The sequence below is a fragment of the Oryctolagus cuniculus genome, chromosome 10, assembly GCF_964237555.1.
Source record: "Oryctolagus cuniculus chromosome 10, mOryCun1.1, whole genome shotgun sequence".
Lineage (NCBI taxonomy): Eukaryota > Metazoa > Chordata > Mammalia > Lagomorpha > Leporidae > Oryctolagus > Oryctolagus cuniculus.
The window spans coordinates 102,872,968-102,894,608 of NC_091441.1; the positions used below are offsets into that span (position 1 = coordinate 102,872,968).

A 21,641-nucleotide genomic window follows, 5' to 3' on the forward strand; every position below is an offset into this window, starting at 1 on the left:
GTGGCGTCAAGGCAAACCTCTCCATCTCACAATCACATGGGAGCGTGGTTTGAACTTAAACTTCAGATGGGAAGTGTTGGGGCCATGGCTGTTGTTCTGCATGTTTTTGGGCAGTGTCCAAGTATAAGGTTCTAGGAAGGGAAGTAGGAATTGTTCAGTGGCTGATGGTGCCACAGTTTCGTGAGGTCTGCCTGAGGGGTGGTGGTGCAATGGCTAAGGGGGCTGAGTTGGTTGCAAAAGCAAAGCAGGAAGGATTCCAGAACAAAGCACAGGGGACAAAAGCCTGGTGCTGGGTCTCGGCAGCAAAGCATCACCTCTCCAGTGAGACTCGAGGGCCAACATGGACCCAAGGGTGACAGTCCCCCGCCTGTCCTTCTAGGTGCCTTAGCTGGGAAGCCACCCGTTCATCCAATTGGAAGTCAGCCCGGATCCAACAAGACCTGCCAATCATCTGGCTCCCACTCCAGCAGCCTGATTCCCAGGCTGGGTTGGAGCAAGACAGCCTACTGGGACATCAACATGGCAAATCTTTCATTGCCCACCTCAGAAGTACAGGAGGGGATGGGGTGCAGTATGGCAGCTGGGCCAAGCCAGGGAAGCTTGGGGCTACCACTGAGGTCTGCAGGAAGGGGAGGATGCAAGGGAGGTGACCATCTATTCCCCAACACCCACAGCAGGAGCACTTCCCAGCGGAAGCTATCCCACACCTGCAGCCCCACAGCTCTCCAAAGGGAAGGGCCACTTTTTCAGCCTCCAGACAAAACACTGCAATGTGCAGTGCACACCCAGGAAGGACTGGGCATTGACCTTACTTCTGCATACAGGGCCTGAGGAGTGATCTTGTGGGACCTCCCACTCGGGGTGGGGCTGGACACAGCACTGCAGTGGGCGGTCAGGGCAGCAGAAATGGCTCAAAGGAACCGGACAAGGACGTGCACAGTGCAAAACCCAGACACAGCCTGGTGTGGAAAAGCTCATGAAGGCTGCCCGCCACCTCACTCAAGGTAATTCTGCTAAAGCTGCCAGCCAGGCCGACTGCCAACATACAAAGATGAGCAAGGCCAGTCCGACTTTCAGAGTCCCATCCAGAGACCCTCAGCGCTCTTAAAATGCTGGCTATTTTCAGATCTCTCAGAGCAATCATAGCAGACAGTGAAAAAACAAGTTCTGATGGCAAATCTAAAGGACCTCCACGCTCCCACGCTCAGCCCACCTTGTTGGAAGAGTTTAACCGAGACAAGAGGCTGTGGGTGCATCCACACTCAAGTTCCAAACTCGTGAGGAAGGAAGATTGTATGCAACAAGGCAAGCCCTTTAGACTAACAGAACCATCCTCCCAAAGGAGTGCCTGCGGCCACTTGTCTGCAGCGTTTGTGGTCTCAGTCACTTTTCCAAAGCAGTGAAGGATCTGCATGGAGCCACTCACACCCTCCTGTTGTAACTGCCCCTTGCTCAGTCAAAACCCCAAGCCACGTTAGGGACGAATGTTAGAGACCCCCACCTCCCCAGCCACCGGTTCACACTCTGCAGCACACAGATACGGCCATGGGTGAACTTGGTTGGGACCATGGCCGTTTTAAAGCTCCTGGCCACCCCAGAATGTGGACTTGGACTTGTAACTCCTGGCAGAGTCAGACCACACCAGGTGGAAAAATGGCTTCCAAGACGGCCGCAGAGGTAAGAAAGCCCCATGACCACAGACGCCGGACACGGGAACTGCAGACTGAACAAACCTAACTCCGTGTATGAGCACTGCAAGTGACTCATGACGATATGCTAGCACGCACAGGGCCACCTTAAATCCAGCAACAGTTGGTGAAATGTTAAAAGATGTGCTTTGTCCACCCTTGACGCGTGAGCCATGACAACCACAGTCACCGAGGATCACGAGGAGTGGGGGAGGACTGCGGGGGTGCACTGAACAGCCCATCTGTCCCCGCGCCTGGGACTCACGCAGACGCTCCACAGCCCCCTTCATCCCTGCTCCAAGGTTAGCAGTTACGCAGTTTCCGGCTTCTTTAATGCTCCCCTCGCCACAGAGTCCCAGAGTCCTTCTTAACCAGTTGTTCAAGAACTTCTGATAAAAAGCCAGCAGGGGGATGGTTAAGTCCACGTAGTATGAGTCCATCTGCATAAAATTCCAGAAGTTGAATCCATGCTTGCATAAATCAGCAGAGGGAACCTCTGGGAGGCAGGGGTAGGCTGGGAATGGTCAAGAGAAAGACTTCTGGGGCTGGCGCTGTGGTGCAGTGGATTAAAGCCCCGGCCTGCAGCGCTGGCATCCCATATGAGCGCTGGTTCAAGTCCTGGCTGCTCCACTTGTGATCCAGCTCTCTGCTGTGGCCTCGGAAAGCAGTAGAAGATGGCCCAAGTCCTTGAGCCCCTGCACCTGCGTAGGAGACCTGGAAGAAGCTCCTGGCTATGGACCAGCTCAGCTCTGGCTGTTGTGGCCATTTAGGGAGTAAATCAGCAGATGGAAGACTTGTCTCTCTCACTCTCTCTCTCTGGCTCTACCTCTCTCTGTAACTCTGCCTTTCAAATAGATAAATCTTTAAAAAAAGAGAGAGAAAAAAACTTTTGCAGCACTGGAAAGTTCCAAATCTTGACCTGGGTGATGGTTACAGAAAACACACAGTACACACACACAACACATACACACACTATTACACACACACAACACATACACACACTATTACACACACACAATACATACACACACTATTACACACACACAACACATACACACACTATTACACACACAATACATACCCAATACCATGCACATACCACATACACTACACACATACCACACACACACACATACATACTTACCCAATACCATGCACACACCACACACACAATACACCACATATACACACACAGAGTCATAAGCTGCATAACAATGTTGTGGTGAATGAAAGATCGCATATACAATGCTGGTCCCATGCGATTACGGGACATCATCAGCAATGTCGCAGCCATCCTAGTTTGTGAAAGCACAGTCTATGATGTTTGCCCAGAGACAACATCACCCAGCAACGCAGTTCTCAGACTATGTCCCTGTTGTTAGGGACTACATTATCAAGCTGTGCGCTCAATAAAAAGATGCAGAAAAATCATTTCTCATGTGTCACATGTCTTTGAACCTACAAGGAAAGAGAGCAGCAGAGGGTTTGGATAGTTCTGTGTCAACTATCCACTTTGGAAAAAGATCTAAACCACGACCACTTGAAGCTTTCTCCACTAACTGAGAAGCTCAACTCTGCCCCCATCCTCCGGGCATACCCCAGGCCCTTCTGAGCCCTCTCTGTGCCGGTGCAGGGTCTCCTCCCTCCACAAATCAGGGGTCTCTGCCCTCAGGCTTCTAGGTTCTCAGAGCCTCACAGCTCCTGCCACACTGAACTGATTCCTGTACAACTCTGAAGACAGAGGAGGAAAACCTGCTGGCTTCTGATGAAGCGATCTTTCCTGGTGATCTGAGCTCTCGGTGCAGGGAGTGAGTTCGGGGGGACGGGGAGGCTCATGGGGCTGTCCCTGAGAGGAGAAGCCTGGGGGGAAGCATGTCCTACCCAGCAGGTGCCGTTTAGGTTCCCAGCTGCTCCACTTCTAATCCAGCTCCCTGCTAAAGGCCTAGGAAAGCAGTAGAAGATGGCCCAAGTGCCTGGGCTCCTGCACCCATGTGGGACACCCAGAAGCATCTCCTGGCTTCAGCCTGGCTCAGCTCTGGCTATTACAGACAGAGCCTCTCTGTCTCTTTCTCCTCTCCTATCTCTGTAACTTTGCCTTTTAAATAAATAAACCTTTAAAAACAAAAAACCCAAAAACCAACTATGTTAATAACTAGAAAACTCAAAGGATGGCAAAATTTTTGCAAAACAACTGGGAGCATTTCCCAGGTAAGTGACCACCTGGCCACGTGTCTTGCACTGTTAGTTACCTGAACTCAGAGACCTTCCCAGACTGCACAAGATATCAAGCTGGGGGCTGGCCTGTGAGCAATGTTCTGATGGGTCTGCATTCTTCAGCAATTAGAAAAATTAACAAAACAAGAAAACCCCTTTCTCACTTCTCTGAACACAATCCTGAGCTGGTTACACTCCGTCTTAACAAGCTCCATCTAAAATGGGCTTTTCCAGAAGGTTCTATCAACCCCTGCCTACTTCATTCGTCATCCATCAAAGGCAAATGCTCGAGACGGGGTGGGGGGCAGTGACAGGGAGATGCTTCATGACCAAAACATCCACTTTTGGTTTCGTTCAGCTCGCAGCTTAGGAAACCTTCTCACGAGGGAGGAGGGGAAGGAGATAAGGTTCTGGGGCCTCTGTCACTCAGCGGATGTGTCACACTCCCCACCTCCTTTTGCCAGTTATTCCAGTCCCTGGCTGGGCCCACGCCTGGCTGGGCCACTTTGGACAAGACACTGCTGTGGACCGCAGGTTTCCCCTCTGTAACATTTGGCCACCCGTGCAGGGCTTTTTCGGGTATTTGAATGAGACCATCTTTGCAAAGTAGGCTGGGCACATGGCAGGTCCCGACTACTAAAGGTCACTATCATCAAGCCTTATAGAGGACAAAGCCCCCAAAGCCACCACACCCTGGAGGGCAGAACTTCCCTGGCAGACCCTCCCTCGTGTGGGAGGGACGCAGAATACTAAACACTGTCCCTCGCCTGACAGCTGATGCTCCGAGGCACAGCTGACTTTCTGGGTGAGTGTGGCCTCATCAGCCGAATTCATCATGAGACTTGGGCTTTTCCTGGAGAAAGTAAAAGGGGAGGCCGGCACTGTGACATAGCAGGTAAAGCCGCTGCCTGCAGTGTTGGCATCCCATATAGGCACCGGTTCGAGTCCTGGATGCTCCACTTCCAATCCAGCTCTCTGCTATGGCCTCGGAAAGCAGTAGAAGATGGCCCAAGTCTTTGGGCCCCTGCACCCACGTGGGAGACCCAGAAGCTCCTGGCTTCAGATCAGCTCAGCTCTAGCCATTGAAGCCAACTGGGGAGTGAACCAGCAGATGGAAGACCTTTCTCTCTCTCTTTCTCTGCCTCTCCTTCTCTCTCTGACTTTCAAATAAATAAATAAATCTTAAAAAAAAAAAAAAAGGAAAGAAAGAAAGAGAAAGAGAAAGGGATCCAGTGTGATGGAGATGCCACATGGCAAGGGATGCCAGTGGCCTCTGGGAGCTGAGCATGGCCGTAGTGGAAGCCCAGGAGGAAATATGGCCCTCCAACCTGCATCCCGAGGGACTGATGCTGCCACAACTGCTGTGCTTAGAGGGCCACCAGCTGCAGATCAGAACATGGCCAACACGTTCATGTGAGCCTGTGAGAGACCCTGAGCAGGGAGCCCACCCACATGGTGCATACTCATCTGACCAATGGACCGTGAGCTAAGAAATGGGTGATGCTGGAAACCTCTATGTGTGCAGCAGTGGGAAATTGACACAGGACTCACAGCCAGACAGGGTTCAGGGAAGACAGGGAAGCTTTTCTAAGATCTACAGAGCTGCTCATGGAGAGAAGTTCTTTTGGACAAGTGCCAAGTATGATTCGGGATGCTGAGCCTCCTCTTCTGAGCTGGGCTGCTGTTACATAAATGGAGACAGCCTTTTCAGAAGTGGGACATCAACAAGGATATCTAAAACCCTCTACTCACTGTAGAACTTGGATGTCTATATGCTGGAAGGTGCTGGGGCGTGTATTAGGCAGCTTTCTGTCCCTACAACCTGAGACAAGGTTATTTGCAAAGGAAGGAGGTTTATTTTGGACCACAGTTGTGGAGGTTCACAGTCCAAGATCAGATAGGCCCCACTGGTCAGAACACCCAGTGAGGCTGAAGGATGCAAGTGGCAGGGTGTGCAGGGGGCTGAAACACCCTTTGGGGGCCTTAGGTCTGTTTGTCAACTGCAGAGGCTCAGTGTCTTAGTCACTCAGGGGGACATAGCCGGGAATGGACACATGGGGTGTCCCCATCCCAGGGGCCAGGACAGCCACCCAGGAATACATCCTCCAGTTTACACCTCCTGCTTTAGGAACCAGGGCCACCACCTTTCCATTGTTGTGTCCAGAAATCCTAATGTGGGGGTGGGAGGAAAGCAACCCACACAGCCTGAGATGAGGAAGGAATTTTCAAATGATGCCCCTGCAACGAATATGGGCCAGGTCAATCACATGAGTCCTCAGGCAAATCAACGAGCTGAGGGTGAGGAGGTCGGCAAAGGAAGGTGGTGCCATCCATGAGATCTTCTGGGCCAGGCAGGCACACACTGTGCTCACCTAGAGGAGATGGGCAGGCCCAGGAGGCGGCGTGCCAGCAGGGATGGCCACAACGGCACCTGTTACATCAAAGCTGGTTATTATGGACAGAGTTAAGTTCACAAGGAAGGCCATTATGGTAGATGCTATCTCAACAAGGGTAGTCATTAAGGAAGACACATACACAACCACAGCTGTTGCAGAAGGTGTTGGCATGGAAGTTGTTAAGTCAGTGAGGAGAGTTATTATACAAGGTGTTCAGTCATCATGAAAGAAGTTATCAACAAGGGTAGTTGTTAACATGTATCAACTAACATGTCCATTACCCACAGGGAATAAGGGTAGTTGTTAACATGTATCAACTAATATGTCCATTACCGGCACGGGACAGTGACAGCACCAGGGCCAGGCTGTCAGCTTAAGATGATTACGCCACAAATTCAGGGAGGTAAGAACCTAAGTCGAGGGACCAAAGATGCTGAATGGAGAAAACTGATTCCAAAATGCACTGTTTCATGGGGGAGGGGTTGGGGAGAGGAGAAACAGCAGAGGGTTACTGCTGAGAGGGAGAGGGACTATGGGTCCGGGCACTTTCCTTTCAAACATCATATTCCTGCTGTGCAGAAGCAGCTTGTCCTACACTAAGAGCTGCTGTCGAGGAAGGAAGAGGAGGACGAGAACAAAACGCAGCCGCCGAATCCTCAGCCAGCCGCCTTCCGCTTTGCCCTCACAGCTAGCTGGTCTCCAGTGATACATCAGACAGGGAAGGAGTCACCCCGAATTACATTTTCCCATAAGGTAGATTGTTTAGCATGTTGTCAGCTCAGATATGGCAGCAAATGCCTTTTTATTTATTTTTGTAAGGTTTATTTATTTATTTAAAAGGCAGAGTTAGAGAGAGGAAGAGACAGAGAAAGAAATCTCCCATCCACGGGTCCACTCTACAAATGACCGCAACAGCAGGCAGGGCTTGGCCAGGCTGAAGTCAGGAGCCTGGCATTCCATCCAGCTCTCCCCCAAGGGTAGCAGGAGCCCATGGACTGGGGTTATCAGCCACTGCTTTCCCAGGCACATGAGCAGGGAGCTGGATCAGAAGCGGAGCAGCCGGAATGCAAATGCTGCTCTGATAGGGGATTCTGGTGTTTGAAGTGGTGGCTTAACCCCTTAGCCACAACACTGGCTCCAAGGCACCTTTTTAAATATCAAAACGATACCATGGGATTATTGGTCATTAATAACAGAGCCACGGCCAGTGCTGCGGCTCAATAGGCTAATCCTCCGCCTGTGGCGCCAGCACACCGGGTTCTAGTCCCGGTCGGGGCGCCGGATTCTGTCCCGGTTGCCCCTCTTCCAGGCCAGCTCTCTGCTGTGGCCAGGGAATGCAGTGGAGGATGGCCCAAGTGCTTGGGCCCTGCACCCCATGGGAGACCAGGAGAAGCACCTGGCTCCTGCCTTCGGATCAGCGCGGTGTGCCGGCTGCAGCACGCCAGCCTCAGCGGCCATTGGAGGGTGAACCAATGGCAAAGGAAGACCTTTCTCTCTGTCTCTCTCTCTCACTGTCCACTCTGCCTGTCCCAAAAAAATAAATAAATAATAATAATAACAGAGCCACACTTCTGATCCAGGGCCAGTCTCGCTGTTATGATGTCCCAAAGACCTCACACATGAAGAACCTCTTCTCTTTCCCCTTCTCTTTTTCTGCCTACAGAAGCTTCATTATGACGTCCACTGCAAATTCTCTACGTTCATCTGCTGTACTTATCACAATGGACAGTGTCACAAATTCAAACAGAAGAGGCCACCTAGGGAAATGGGTCCTTGCTGAATCACAAGGTGCATGCTCTTCCAAGACCTTTTTAATTTAGCTTTTCTAAAAACACATGAAACAGAACTAGACCAGGTGCCAAAGGCCACCAATTCATTCCAAGGCCACACGTGTGAAATCCATGTAGCCAGCGAGTTCTTGAAGCTAGATGCACAAGAGGTATCCAACATTTGTGGGATGAATAGGACTTTCTTCCTTTATTTATTTATTTTTTAACCTCAATGATCTAAGATTAGGGTAGATCTTTTCAGGACATTCTAGATGAAACCAAATTCTCTAGGCCTGCTCAGTGCTAGGCCCCCAAAAAAGCATATACAGGAAAAATAAAACAAAATGAAGAAAAATCAAACAAAATGGAGAAGGCAGCTTTGCCAGCTCCTCTTCTAGTGATTTCACACTTCGAATCCAATTCTTCTTTATAGAGGCTTTCTTTCTTTATACTTGAGGAATTTGTTTTAAGGCAACAGAATTATTAATTGCTAAATCCTAAGAGACTTTGAATTTATCTTAAAAATATCCTAAAGGCAAAAGTGATAGAAGGTAAATCAGTGATTGCCAGGGGTAGGGGTTGGCTACAGGTGACTGGAAGAACTTTGAGAGGTGATGCAAATGTTACATCACTGAGCTATACCCTGCCCTGGGGAAGACGACAGAATTACATTATACCTCACCAGCATGGAAGACTGTACATTCACATACACAAATACATAAAGCACAAAGTAAGACTTGAACAGTAAGAGTCTTTCTCTTCCCCTACAACTTGGTTCTGCTCCCACACACAACCACTGTCACCAATTCCCCACGTTCTTTCAGAGGTAACCTATGAATGAAAGTGTGTTTCTACACACAACACTCGTTTTACCTTATTTCATTTTATTTTGCCAAAAGGTTGCTTGCTCGCCACCCCCCTGCCAAAACTGGTGAAGGATTTCTAAATGTGTTGCACCAAAGTCAACTTCTCTTTTCATTTCGTTGTCCATGAACTCCTGGAAGCCCCCTTGTGAATCTTGGGGGTGGCTCCTAACCCGTTTACAGAGAAATAGCTCATTCTTTCAACCGGCTGCCTAGCAGTTCATTGTTTGGACGTTGCGTAATTTATGTTACTAGTTTCCAAAGATGGACATCTGGCCTGTTTCCAGTCCCCAGTGACCAGGGCAGGGCAAGGTGGAATCTGAGTTTACCCGGTGTGGGAAGGGGCCAGCGGGACACACCTGCCCCAGAGTCCCAGGCTCCCCAGAGAAGCAGAGGCCAGAAAGGCTGGGAGGCGTTCGTTCCCTGTGGGGCAGGCTGCTACACTGGGGTGCTGCTCGTGCAACACCACCCCAAGCACCGCTCACCACCTGGAGAATGTCTTCTACATTCTGCCAAAAAGAAAATCTTACCCAGGAAGGATTTAGCTGCAGGCTGAAGCGCCAGGGAAGACTGCCAGCAGCTGCCAGGCCAGTCTAGAGCAAGTGTCCATCTCTCAGCAGGGATCAGAGGCCAGCGCCCTGCCTGGCTCCCTGCCGCGGGCGATCCAGCTCTGCTTCCCTGCACCGACACCCTGCGGCCTGGTCTGGGTTTCTGACACCTGGTCACAAGGGCAGCTGCAATTCTCGGAAGCCTGCTGGCTGTCTGCCTGCAGGCCTCGCGTGCAGCTGGGCACGGTGTTCCACTTGTACAGAACCGGTCTGGTCAGTCCCCAGCCAGCAGGAAATTCCTGCATGCAGGCGCTTGCTTGCACTTGTTCTAGTGTCACTGCAAACAGTTTCTTGCAGCTTTTTAAAGTTTTTTTTTTGTTTTTTGTTTTTTTTTTTTTTTTTAATTTGAGAGAGAGAGAGAGAGGCAGAGCTAGTTCCCATCTGCTGGTCCACTCCCCAAATGCCCACAATGGCCAGGCTGAGCAGGGCTGAAGCCAGGAATAGGAACTCAATCCAAGTCTGCCAGGGGGCTGGCAGGGACCCAACCACTTGAGATTCCACCACCGAATCAAATCCCACCTGCTCCACCTATGATCCAGCTCCCTGCAAACACGCCCAGGAAAGCAGCAGAAGATGGTCCAAGTACCTGGGACCTCACACCCACATGGGAGACCAGATGCAGTTCCTGGCTCCTGGCTTCAGCCTGGCCCAGCACAAACTATCATGACCATTTTGAGAATGAACCAGTGGATGGAAGGTCTCTCTGTCTCTGTCTCTCTCTCTGTCTCTCTCTCTGTAATCCTGCCTTGCAAAGAAAATAATTTTAAAAATCTTAATGTTCTTCTTGGGCCTATCTCAAATAATGAAAAGTCGTAACAATTCTAGTAACCAAGGAGTGTGCCTCAGGCCAGATGTGGTGCTGAGTGATCTGCACGCGGCCCGGCCAGCTCCTACTCTGTGAATGAGGTTAAGTCACTCGCCCCACTCGCCTGTTAACAAGCAGTGGAGTCAGGAGGAGAACAAAGCTTTGCCCACAAAGCTCGTCTGAGGGACGCTGATTCCAAAGAGCTAGCAAGGCCACTGGGAGCCCTGTGAGGCCTTGGGGCCCCATCCTCCCATTTCTCAGCTTCCTCTCCCTCTACCTTCTTCCAGTCGGGAATCTGGGTGCTTTGGGATGCATGGTCTGAGGATACGGGAAAGGCAGCGGTGGGCAGATTAGCAAAGTGACAGAGAGAGGCTGAGTGTTTGCGTCTCTTGGAGATGTGTGCAGGCCTAACTCCAGCGAGCTCTGTCGGCAGGGCAGGTGCAGGTGCCAGTGAGCACAGCCCTTCTCCACCGACTTGCCCCTCCCCGCTGCTCTCCCCTGGCCTGCACCCCTGAACTGCGGCTGGCCAGCTGCACAGCAATCCAGGAGAGGCCCGAGACCTTCAGACTCAGCAGGGGTTCCTCTCCCCACCCGTCCATCCTCTGTGAAGGCCCAGGACCTGCTAGTCAAACAGTAGCCTGCTGTTCCCGCCTCCAGGTCTGCAGCAGAAGACAGGCATCTGTTTGGATGCATACACGGTATAGCAGGAGCCTGCATGTACCTGTCCCAGCTCAGCCCCGCCCTGGACCATGCGGCAACACCAGCAGAAGCCTTCCCCTAGTGCCACGTGGTCTGCTCCAGGGCAGCCAGCCAGCCGAGCAGGCACACCCAGAGACAAGGGCCACAGCCGACTTGCCCTCCGTCAATCTTTGGACTCAGAAAGTCGGCGAAACTTCATTTTTCCTGGAGGCTGCGTTCATCATCCCAGGCGAAGGCGCAGGCCGTCACCTGGGACATTTCTGCAGAAAGCGCACGTTTCACCCAGAACGAGGGTGGGAGTGCTTGCAATGCGTTAACAACTTAAAGCAAGTTACACCACCCGAGCTTGTGGAGCGGCTCTGGTCTGCTTTCCTGAGACGCCCCCACAAGGATGATTTAAGGCTGTTCACACGCCAAGCTGAGTTGTTTACTGGCCCTTCCATCACATTGCTGACCTGGGCTTCTGTCCAGCACAGGGGTGGGGCACAGCCGGCCTGGGGGCTGCATAAGCCCCACGAAATCATCTTGTCTGGCCCTGCCGAGGTAACAACAGGTGGATCCCGAAATTCAATCCATCGAGAGCAGGCTACTTTTTAATTCGATAATTTTGCGTGGTGAATGATGATACAGATAGCCACATGTCCCTTGGCAGAAAATGGGTCCCCCAGCCCTGGTCTGGTAGAACGCAGGGCTGTTCACAGAGGGGACGGCTGTCTCCCATGCCTGTCCACTCTGCACAGCCAGAGGAGTGAGGCCACCAGAGGTCCCCCCTTGGATGGGGCCCACTTGGGAGAGAACTGGGAAGTGCAGACTATTTTTCAAGCATAGCCACCGAAGAAAGAACTTTCACTTTCATAAAATTCGTCACGTGACTGTACACTGGTCAAATTCTGATTTCCACTGTACGCTGTCACATTCGGCTCCACTCCAGAGAGAAAATCAGAACAACAGAGGTGGGGCACGGGGCTGCGGTGCCGTTCAGAGGAGGGGACAGGCAGGGCCACACGAAGTCCTCCTTATTGTCACCGCCACCCACAGCCTGTCTTCACACACCAGGGTGCTGCTGAGCCCCATCGCGAGGCCCCACACCGCTTTTGGTTTTGCTGCTTCCCCCAGTCTTTTCCCGAAGTTCACCAGGAAGACAGCAAAGAACACGACGGGAGTCCCACTGACACCTGCTGCCTTACACGCTGCTTCCACACGGTCTAATCTCCCAGCTCCGCCTGGTTTTCATCAGATTTGGTGAGAGAGGAGCCAGGCTGTCTTAGAACTTCTCACCCTTGTCACCTGCTACCAGTGTGACCTGAAGAAGTCAGCTAACTTCCCTAAGCTCATTGCTGCCCCTAGAAAGGCTACTATGAGGGGTGACCCATTTGTTTATTCTGCAAATAAAGTGCTTGCCGTGTCCCGGGCATAGTTCTACCCTCTTAGCTCCCAGCAGTGGGATCTGAAGCCACCAGAGCTGGCCCATCACACCTGATGTGCACAGACAGGCTCTGATTTAAATCAGCTCAGAAAACACTAGGGCTGCAGGTTCCTCTGCGTGGTCGAAGCCCTCAAATCAAAGTCGGGAAAACAGAGGCCCAGAGAGATGAAGCAACTCTTTCTGGTCATCAAGCCCCATGCTGACAACACCTGAGGTTAGAGCCAGGCAGCCTGACCGGCAGGTATGACCACTCCGCCCACCTTGTGAACTGGACACTGTCAGCCTCCTGCTGGGCCCAGAACCACCCTACACATTGCAGCCTCCCTTCTGGTTGGGCAAGGCCATGCCCCAGGGTGGCAGCCAATGGGATGGCCGCAGCCGTGACACCTCAGCAGTGTGCAACTCCCACTGCTGGCCCGTGAAAACCGCCCACGTTAAGTCTCTTGCTTTTCCCTTCTGTCAGTCTGATGCAGACGAACACAGAGCCAGGTATTGAAGATGCTGGAGCTACAAAGTGGAAGGAGTCTGGTTCCCCCATCCCTGCCTAGAGGAAGCCCCCTGTTCTGGATCTTAGAAAAGCAAGAAATCAATACTGATGCTGAGTGAGGCATTATACACCTCTGGGTTTGTGTGTCAGCACAGCCCAAGACAGGCGACACATTAACTGCTGGACTCACAGTAAGCAGTGGGTAGGAGCTATCGATCACCAGTGTCAACAAGGAGAGCCACCAGAGCCCAGGCCTGTCCAGTCTTCTTGCTACAGCACTCAGGACCTCTGGAAGGGGCCAGGAAGACAAGGACCAAGAAGCAGCCTCAGGACTTTACAAGAGGTCGTTCCCCATGGCCCCAGCAAAGGACAAAGCAGAGGAAATGAACAAGTGATGACCACAGCCAGCATGGCCCTCCCTGGATGCTGTCACAGGAGGGAGACAGGGGTAAACACACTGAGCCATGGAGTCCACGCATTTTTTTTTTTAAGATTTATTTATTTATTTGACTTGAAAGAGTTACACAGAGAGAGGACAGGCAGAGAGAGAGAGCTCTTCCATCCGCTGGTTCACTCCCCAGTTGGCCACAACAGCTGGAGCTGCGCCGATCTGAAGCCAGGGTCCAGGAACTTCTTCTGGGTCTCCCACGCAGGTGCAGGGGTCCAAGGACTTGGGCCATCTTCTACTGCTTTCTTAGGCCATAGCAGAGAGCTGGATTGGAAGAGGAGCAGCCAGGACTCTAACCGGCGCCCATATGGGATACCGGTACTGCGGGTGGCAGCTTTACCCGCCACACCACAGTGCTGGCCCTGAGCCCGCGCATGTTTTTCATGAAAGGGGAAATTTATTGGAGAAAGCCAAAAAGGCAGGGGGGAGCATTTGAGGAGCATCTAGAGAGAGGTGTCAACATCCTAAGAAAGAGGGGGACAGAGATCCAGGGCAGAGGTGAAACATCTGAAAGGAAATTCAAATCACTGCCTCCCCTCAAGTTTGTGGTTTTAACTGGAAAGAATAAAGGAAGTAACGGACGGCACCATGGAGTAGCTAAGAGGCTTCTGGAAGGAGGCTGACCAGACGCAAGAGGGCACATGTGCTTGGCCGTGACCTTGGCAGTGGGTACACGTCTTTGTTGCTTGCCATCCTCCATTTGTCCTTGGAGACAACCTGTACAAACTCTTGGATCCACTCATTCCTCCCCTGGGAACTCTGCCTACAGATAAACTTGTCCATACACCCAACGGTGTTGATGGCAAGGATGACTGGGACTTAGGCTCTGTGTATGGTAACAAAAACCTGGCACAATCCATCACACCAAGAGGCGTGCCTGTGTGAAGGAATATTACACAGCTGTAAAAGGCAAGGGCACTTTCCCACGTTCTGACGTGGAACAGACACCAAAAAAACAGACCACTTGGTAGAAAGACAAGGTGTACATAGTACACCTCCTACGCTCTATGCTACGTATGCTCCTGTTTGAATGCAAAGGGCAGGTACATCTACCAGCAATTGTGTACCTACATACTAACAGCTCTGAAACAATGCACAAGAAACCATGGCTGCCTCTGGGAAGAAGTCTGAAATCAGAGGTAGAAGGGAACATGCTCTCGGCTTCCCCTAGCACACCACTTGGTGCTATGCATCAGCTAACAACGGAGATGTGCTCTGTTAGCGAGTCCGTCACCAGGCACGTAAACCTCGATGGTTACAGATCAGTCATTCAATGTGGCCTCCTTTGTTTTCAGTGCAGCCTCTGGATGGAATCAAGGGGTAGAATGAACACAAAACACAGGACGTGGCTGCTGGTGTCACATGAGACACTGTTTCCCAGCAAACACTGGATTTTTAAAAAAATAGAAGGCATACCCTCTGAAACGACAAAGTCCAGTATAGCAAGCACACAGCCAGGATCACTGTCACGTATTACCACTATCGGGGATTACGCACTGTATGTACATAATGGATGTGCCACACTATGATGTGACAAGCAGCACCGGGGGCTTGTATACAACCAGCAACACCACAAACACACGAAGAATGCACGGCTCTAAGTGCCGGGGCACGGTCCCTGGTAGTAGGGATGTTTCAGCTCCACTACAATGTAACAGGACCACCAGAGGCGATGCGGCCCATCATTAGATGCTGTAATGCAGTGCTCAATTATACGTTAATTCTTTTTCTAAACACAATTGCTAAATTGTTTGAATATTAAAAATATACACCTTGGCCGGCACCGTGGCTCACTAGGCTAATCCTCCACCTGTAGCGCCTGCACCCCGGGTTCTAGTCCCGGTCGGGGCGCCGGATTCTGTCCCAGTTGCTCCTCTTCCAGGCCAGCTCTCTGCTGTGGCCCGGGAGGGCAGTGGAGGATGGCTCAAGTGCTTGGGCCCTGCACCCGCATGGGAGACCAGGAGGAAAGCACCCGGCTCCTGGCTTCAGATCGGCACGGTGCACCGGCTGCAGTGTACCGGCCATAGCGGCCATTTTGGGGGTGAACCAACAGAAGGAAGACCTTTCTCTCTGTGTGTGTGTCTCTCTCTCACTGTCTAACTCTGCCTGTCAAAACACACACACACACACACACACACATCCCTATATCTAGAACACATATGAGCACAGCACTAAGTGTTGGTTGATTTTTTTTTTCTCCAAGGAAAGAAACCAAGTCAGGAGCACAGACATGATCTTTAAGAAGACACAGCAATGCCATCTGGAGGTGCACCATGCGTGGGCACACAGCGCACAGGTGCTGGGAGCCGGGTTCTGGAGTCACACTCCTGGGCTGCCGTCTCAGCGGCACCCCACACCAGCTGAGGGGCCCTGGGAAACTCACTTCACCTCTCTGTGCCTACTGCAGGGCAACAAGTCAGAGTAAGTACTTGTTGAGGACAGAGCTAGCTGACGCGCAGGCCTACTCAAGAACACCGACTCGCTTCTATTTCCTCAGCAGGACGAGGCTTCATGTTTCTAAAGAACTTCTCCTATTTATTTATTTGAGAGGCAGAGACAGATAGCAAGAGCCAGAGGTCCCATCTGCTGGTTTACTGCCCGAATGCCTGCAGGGGTTGTGGCTGCACCACGCCAAAGCCAGCAGCCTGGAACTCAAATCCAGGTCTCCCATGTGGGTAGCAGGGACTCAGTTATTCCCAGGGTCTGCACTGGAGGAGTCAGGGGCCAGAGCCAGGAATGCAACCTGGGCACTCTGATGCGGCATACGGGTATCTTAACCACTAGGCTAAACACCTGCTCCCAACAGTTTCACTCGTATTACTCAAACGAGTAGAATCTCTGTTTTATCCACCAAAGGGCATTTGTGGCCAATGTCTATTTTGGAAACCACACACACACACACACACACACACACATACACATCTCCAAATACAACACAACATTGTAAGCACCATGTCTTGCAGGGAGCCGGCACTTACACTCCCAACTCCAGTAAGAACATCGGAATCAAGTGGGGATATCCTGAGTGTCAGTAAGGGAGGCGCAATGAGTCACCACACACAAAGCAAACTGGAAGACTGCTGTGGCATTCTTTGAGTGATGACTTAGGCATTTTACACTGAGCAGGACTGCTGTTAGCTGTATATGGGTATGCTTCCGTGTTTCCCTATGCATTGAGAAACCACTCAGGGTTTTGCATTCCTTTGCATTGGGTTATTATAATTTCTCCTCCACAAAATAAAGAGGTGTATAGCATCAGTGTTTTACTGCACCGTGTCTGGTTTTCAGTGGGTGACTGAGAGTAAGTGGGAGATGCCTACATACAAAATTCCCAGCAGAGTGGCCAGCGTGGTGAATGTCCAGCGTGCACTGGCTTCTACGGGGGCAGTAGTAATTAGTCATTTTAAAAACAGATGGACCAAACACAAGCCCAAGGTTACCAAGAGGTGAGCACTTGGTCTCCTTCCCTGGTTGTCTAGAATGCTGCCAGCTGCCCCGGAGAAGGTGATGGGCTAATTACAAGGTTGTGGGAAGTAGTTTGAAATAATTTAATTGCAGGATAATTTTTACAATTTAGGAGGATAATTAAAGGGTATTAACTTTTCTTAAAAACCGAGGCAGAGAGCCTCAGACACGGGGCTGCCGTACCAGGGGTGTTGTTATGCCCCATTGCCCCACCCTGACCAGTGAACGCTGCTCTCCCCAGCCCTACCCCCTACCCTCTCCTCGCCCTCTGCCATCCAAACCCAGGTCTGCACTGCTGGGCAAACACACAGTGGGGTTTGTGTTATAAACCAAGGGACTGAGTTCTGCTTTCTCTTGATGAAAAAACACCGCTGGGCTACTGGCAGCATCCAGCGAGGGTGGCTGCTGGGCGGGGCATCCACTAGCGCCGTCTGACTCGTCCACTGACCTAGAGGGAGGAAAAGGCTTCCTGCACAGATGTCGGTGACACAGTGGCCATGAGCGCCTGGAGAGCGTGCGGCACAGGCTGGAACGTGCACCGGGACGGCAGTGCCCGGTCTGCACAGGCAGCAGGGAAATGACGCACCGGAGGCCGCAGGCCCCTCTCTCCTGTGCGTCCCAGAACTCCTTGGAGAATCTCAGGTGCGTGAAACAGTTAGGAAGGCGCAGAGCAGCACAGCCAGGAGAATGTACACTCGGATCCGTCGAGACGGGACGAGCCCGTCGACACGACCTTAGAACCTCGACAACAGGACAGCACTGGCTCACCTCATCACACCATCGCGTGGCAAAATTTCTAACGAAAGGGTACTGGTCACCAAGGCAGAGGGCCCCAGTCACGGGTCTCCACGTCAGGGTCTTGTTATCCCCCAGCGCCCACCCACATCTTTTCCTTGTGGAAATCACTATAAGCTCTCCCCTGCTATTGGCCAGGTTCTATCTGACACTGGAAAAACTGGAAGCAACCTAAACATCCAACAACAGGGGATGAGTTAAAGCCGTACAATGAGATGGCTCAGTTTTGGTTTACACACTCACACATGGGACCAGGGACCAGAAGGAACAAGGCCGGTCTGTTCATCAATTTCTTTTCCCTATACTGGTTATGGGTATCACCGATTTTTTTGAATAATGCGATGCTACTCAAAACACTTTAAGTGTTGTTTTTGACTTCCTCTCCCATACTGATAGCCAAGGAGGACCACTGTGTGGGGTGGGGCACAGCTGCACACACTGGAAGCCTCCAAGGTGAACCCTGGAGCCCACAGGCAGCTCCCTGAGTAACTCTGCTGACTCTAGGCTGGTGGCAACCGGTGGGGGTGCAGAGGCGGGGGGGGGGGTGCGGGGGGGAGTAAAGAGGAGGAGGCAGGGGAGCCACCAGTCCTGCCAGTCCCCATTTCACTCAGAAGAAGGATGCACACACATACCCCCTCACTGGGTGAGCACACACATCACTTAATCCGTCCGCTCACGTTTCTGGAAAACACACTATCGGCAAGTATCCCAGTGGTTCTTGGAAAGCAACACGGGTGAGGTTTTAAGAAGGCTATGGTTCCAACTTCACCAGTGCTTCCCTGCTGGAAATCCGGGGGCCAGGACACACCACCACACAGACTTTCCCTCCCTCTTCAGCTCCGCGGAGACCCCAAGTTCACTAAGCAGGTTCACAGATTTATCAAATAAAGTCACTAGGCCAAAGACGTCCACCAGGTAGATCCACCCCAAGACTCCAGGCCCACCAGCTACCCCCAGCAAACTGCACCAACCCCAAGCCCTCCCTCCACCAGGCCCAAAGGTGGCTGCCCAGGGCCAGTTCCTTAAACTTAAGAAAGTAAAACGGTCCTGGCTTCGGATCAGCCCAGATCCGGCCGTGGCGGCCATCTGGGGAGTGAACCAGCAGATGGAGGACCTCTCTCTCCGTCTCTCCCTCTGTCTGTAATTCTACCTCTCAAATAAATAAATCAATAAAATCTTTAAAAAAAGAAAGTGAAATGGGAAACACCTAGGCTTCCTGGTATTTATACCCTATACCGTGAGGCAGGACCAGCCAGCCAACAACTTCCTGTAAGGAAGCGACTCCATAGGACCTACCCAGCCAGAGGGGAGACACAGGCAGGAAGCCAGGTGTGGCCAGGCTGGCATTTTTGTCAGTAGGATGCCTTGGTTTTCACCACGTTCTTACTGGAAAAGTTCCTGACCGTTACCGCGGAAAACAAGAAACAGCGCCGGCCATCCGAGAGTGTCCCTGGTGCCCCATGAGTGGCAGGCAGCCATTTTTCTGTCACACACGCATTTACACACCTACACACATGCGTGCACCCCCTACACCACTTTTTGTTCTTCAACCAGCCTCCTCCTCCCACCTTGGGCATCCCGAAAATTCAGTCCTGAGGAAGGAACAGTAAACAAGCATACTCAAAGTGAGGCCTCAAAATATTCACGGTACAGCAAAAGTCACCCCACAGTGTACAAACGCGCCTGGAAGCCGGCCCGCGGCGTGTCTGCAATGTCACACGCTGTCACCACGACACCCAAGCTCAGCTTCACCTGCTGAATTTTCTTCCTTCTTTTACCTAACTGCTTACCACAAACGCACAGCCCCCGCCCCGAGGTGCAGCCAAGGCCCAAGACTCCTGCATAACTCGTGACAAACACAGACCCGTGCAAAGGCCGGCTCCCAAGTTCCTGCGTGTCCAAGCAGGTCATCCCACTGCATCCTAACCCTCCAGGACCCCCACGCCCCGTCCCCCTTCACATCTGCGCTGGCGCGGGGCAGCGCCGAGCGGCCCCTCCCCCAGCCGGAACCACCCCGGGCCGGCGGTCAAAGTCCATCACGCCAGGGCTCGAGGCCCCCAAGCCACGCCGCCGCCTCCCGCCGCTTCCAACTCCGAATGGGGCGGGGAAGTGGGCCGTGTGGACAGAGAGAGAGAGGTGACGTGAGCGTCGGGACCTCCGACCACAGTTCTGAGGAAGTTGGGGGTGGGTGTGGAGAGGAACGCCTTCTCCGCACGTCCCGCCAGGGTGTCCCAGGAATCCCGGCAAAGCCCCTGCCCCCGGGCGTGAGGCGAGCGCGGCGGCCCCGTCCCTGGCCTCGGTCTGTGCGCACTGCTTTTCCCTCCTTCCCTGGACCGCGAGATCCCGGCACCGGGACTCTTCCACGTGCGGCGGCCCCTGCCCACGGCGAGGTCGCCCGAAACCGGGAGCGCACCGGCCGCCGAGCCCGACGCGGGAACTGGCGGAGCCCCCGGCACGGTGGTCAGCAGTCGCGCGTGGTCGGCCCCTCCCCACACTCAAAGCCTCCCTCCCGCGCCCCGCGCCCCGCGCCCCGCGCCCCGCGCCCCGCACTCACCGGCTCCGGCCGGCAGGCGCGCCGCGCCCAGCAGCAGGACGCCCAGCAGTGCGCCTGCGACCCCGAAGTTCAGGCCGGCCATGGCTCCGGGGCGCCTCGGCCTCGGTGGGGAAAAGCGTCGAGGCCCGCGGCTCGGAGCGGCGGCCCGGGGCGCCCGAGCCCTGGCACCGGCTGCGCTGCGCTCCGCCCCGGCTCGTTCACCTGCGCGCGGGTGGACGCGCCCAGGCTCCGCCCTGCGCAGTCGGAGTTAGGCTGACCTGGTCCTTCCCTCCTCCCTCTTCTCCTCCCCTTCCTACCTCAGCGACCGCCTCTCCTGCCCAGGGGCCTAAGTGCCCGGGGCCCTGTGGCTGACTTCCCTCCGCCGTCCATTGAGACTATGGGACTGGCTCATCCCTGTCTTCCTGGGCTTAGCCCAGAGGCGCCGAGGTCGCCCTCGGGAGAAGCCTCCCGCCTTCTCTTGCTTGTCGAGGTCACGGTGCACTCCTTTTGGGAGGGGATTCTTACTTGTGGGTCACCCCAGCCCCGGCTACCTCCCATGTGTCTGGCGCCCGTGAGCCACAGCCGGTACCTGCAGGATTTCTGTTGCGCACCACAACCCTTCCAAGTACGGGCTGAGACAGCTGAGTTATGCAACCTGGCCCAAGTGGCCCGGCCAGTTAGTGAATGAGAGAGAGGCAGGACCTGACAGCGCAGGGTAGGTTTTCCACAGAGTTGCTTTGTTGATTGAGGAATGAATGCGGGAGTTCATGTGAGCTTAATGCGAGACTGGAAAGCGCTAAGAGAAGAAGCCTAAACAGGTTTGCCTCGTGGCAGGGCCCCTTCATTGCGCTGTGAGCGGGTCGTACCGGCCCTCCCTGTAGTGAGTGGGCCGCACGTGTCTGTGGGTGTGGGGCACCCAAGTGGATTGTTGGCCTCCACTGTCCTCCCAGGGCAGGTGTGTCACCTGCCTGTGGCTTCTCCTTCCACCCTGTAGGCCACAGGCCAAGTTCAGGGTCACAGAGCCACAGCTAGAGATGGTTCGATGGTTCGGGAGCTCTTAGCTGGCAGACCAGAGATCTACCAAAATTACTCCATAGCCCCTGAGGCTACCTGTAGCCATGGGTAGATGGAGGCTGGGCCAGGGTCGCCTGGAACAGCCTGGAAGGCCTGGGATGTGGTCCGAAGCTCATGCCACAGCATCAGTCTACAGTGCAGCCCTGGCTTCTGTTTAATTTTGGGAGGGAGCTGAACCCCACCCTTGGGCAAGCACGGAAAGGCTGCTGGCATTGTGTAGTGTGGGAGGGGGAGCAGAACCCCAGCAGTTCTCTGCAGAAAAGGAATGAGACCTAAATGGGCAAGGTGGAGCCCGTCAGCAGCTACAGGTGTGGATCCTGCCGTCAAAGGTCCTGGACTCACTTTTATTTTCTCTGTGCCTTCCCGGCTTG

The 21,641-nt window shown here is 53.2% G+C and overlaps 1 protein-coding gene across 2 annotated transcripts in view; it reads right to left on the reverse strand.

Moving 5' to 3' along the window:
- CDCP1 (CUB domain containing protein 1) overlaps window positions 1–20,424 on the reverse strand; it is a 52,010-nt gene extending 31,586 nt beyond the window's left edge. Inside the window, exon 1 of one of the 2 annotated variants that reach the window (XM_070050941.1) lies at window positions 20,218–20,424. In XM_070050941.1, the coding sequence (XP_069907042.1) occupies window positions 20,218–20,299 (82 nt within the window). In that variant the 5' untranslated portion in view covers window positions 20,300–20,424. The remainder of the gene's footprint in view (window positions 1–20,217) is intronic. The other variant, XM_051851680.2, reaches the window with a different exon arrangement.
- Window positions 20,425–21,641: the final 1,217 nt, after the last annotated feature.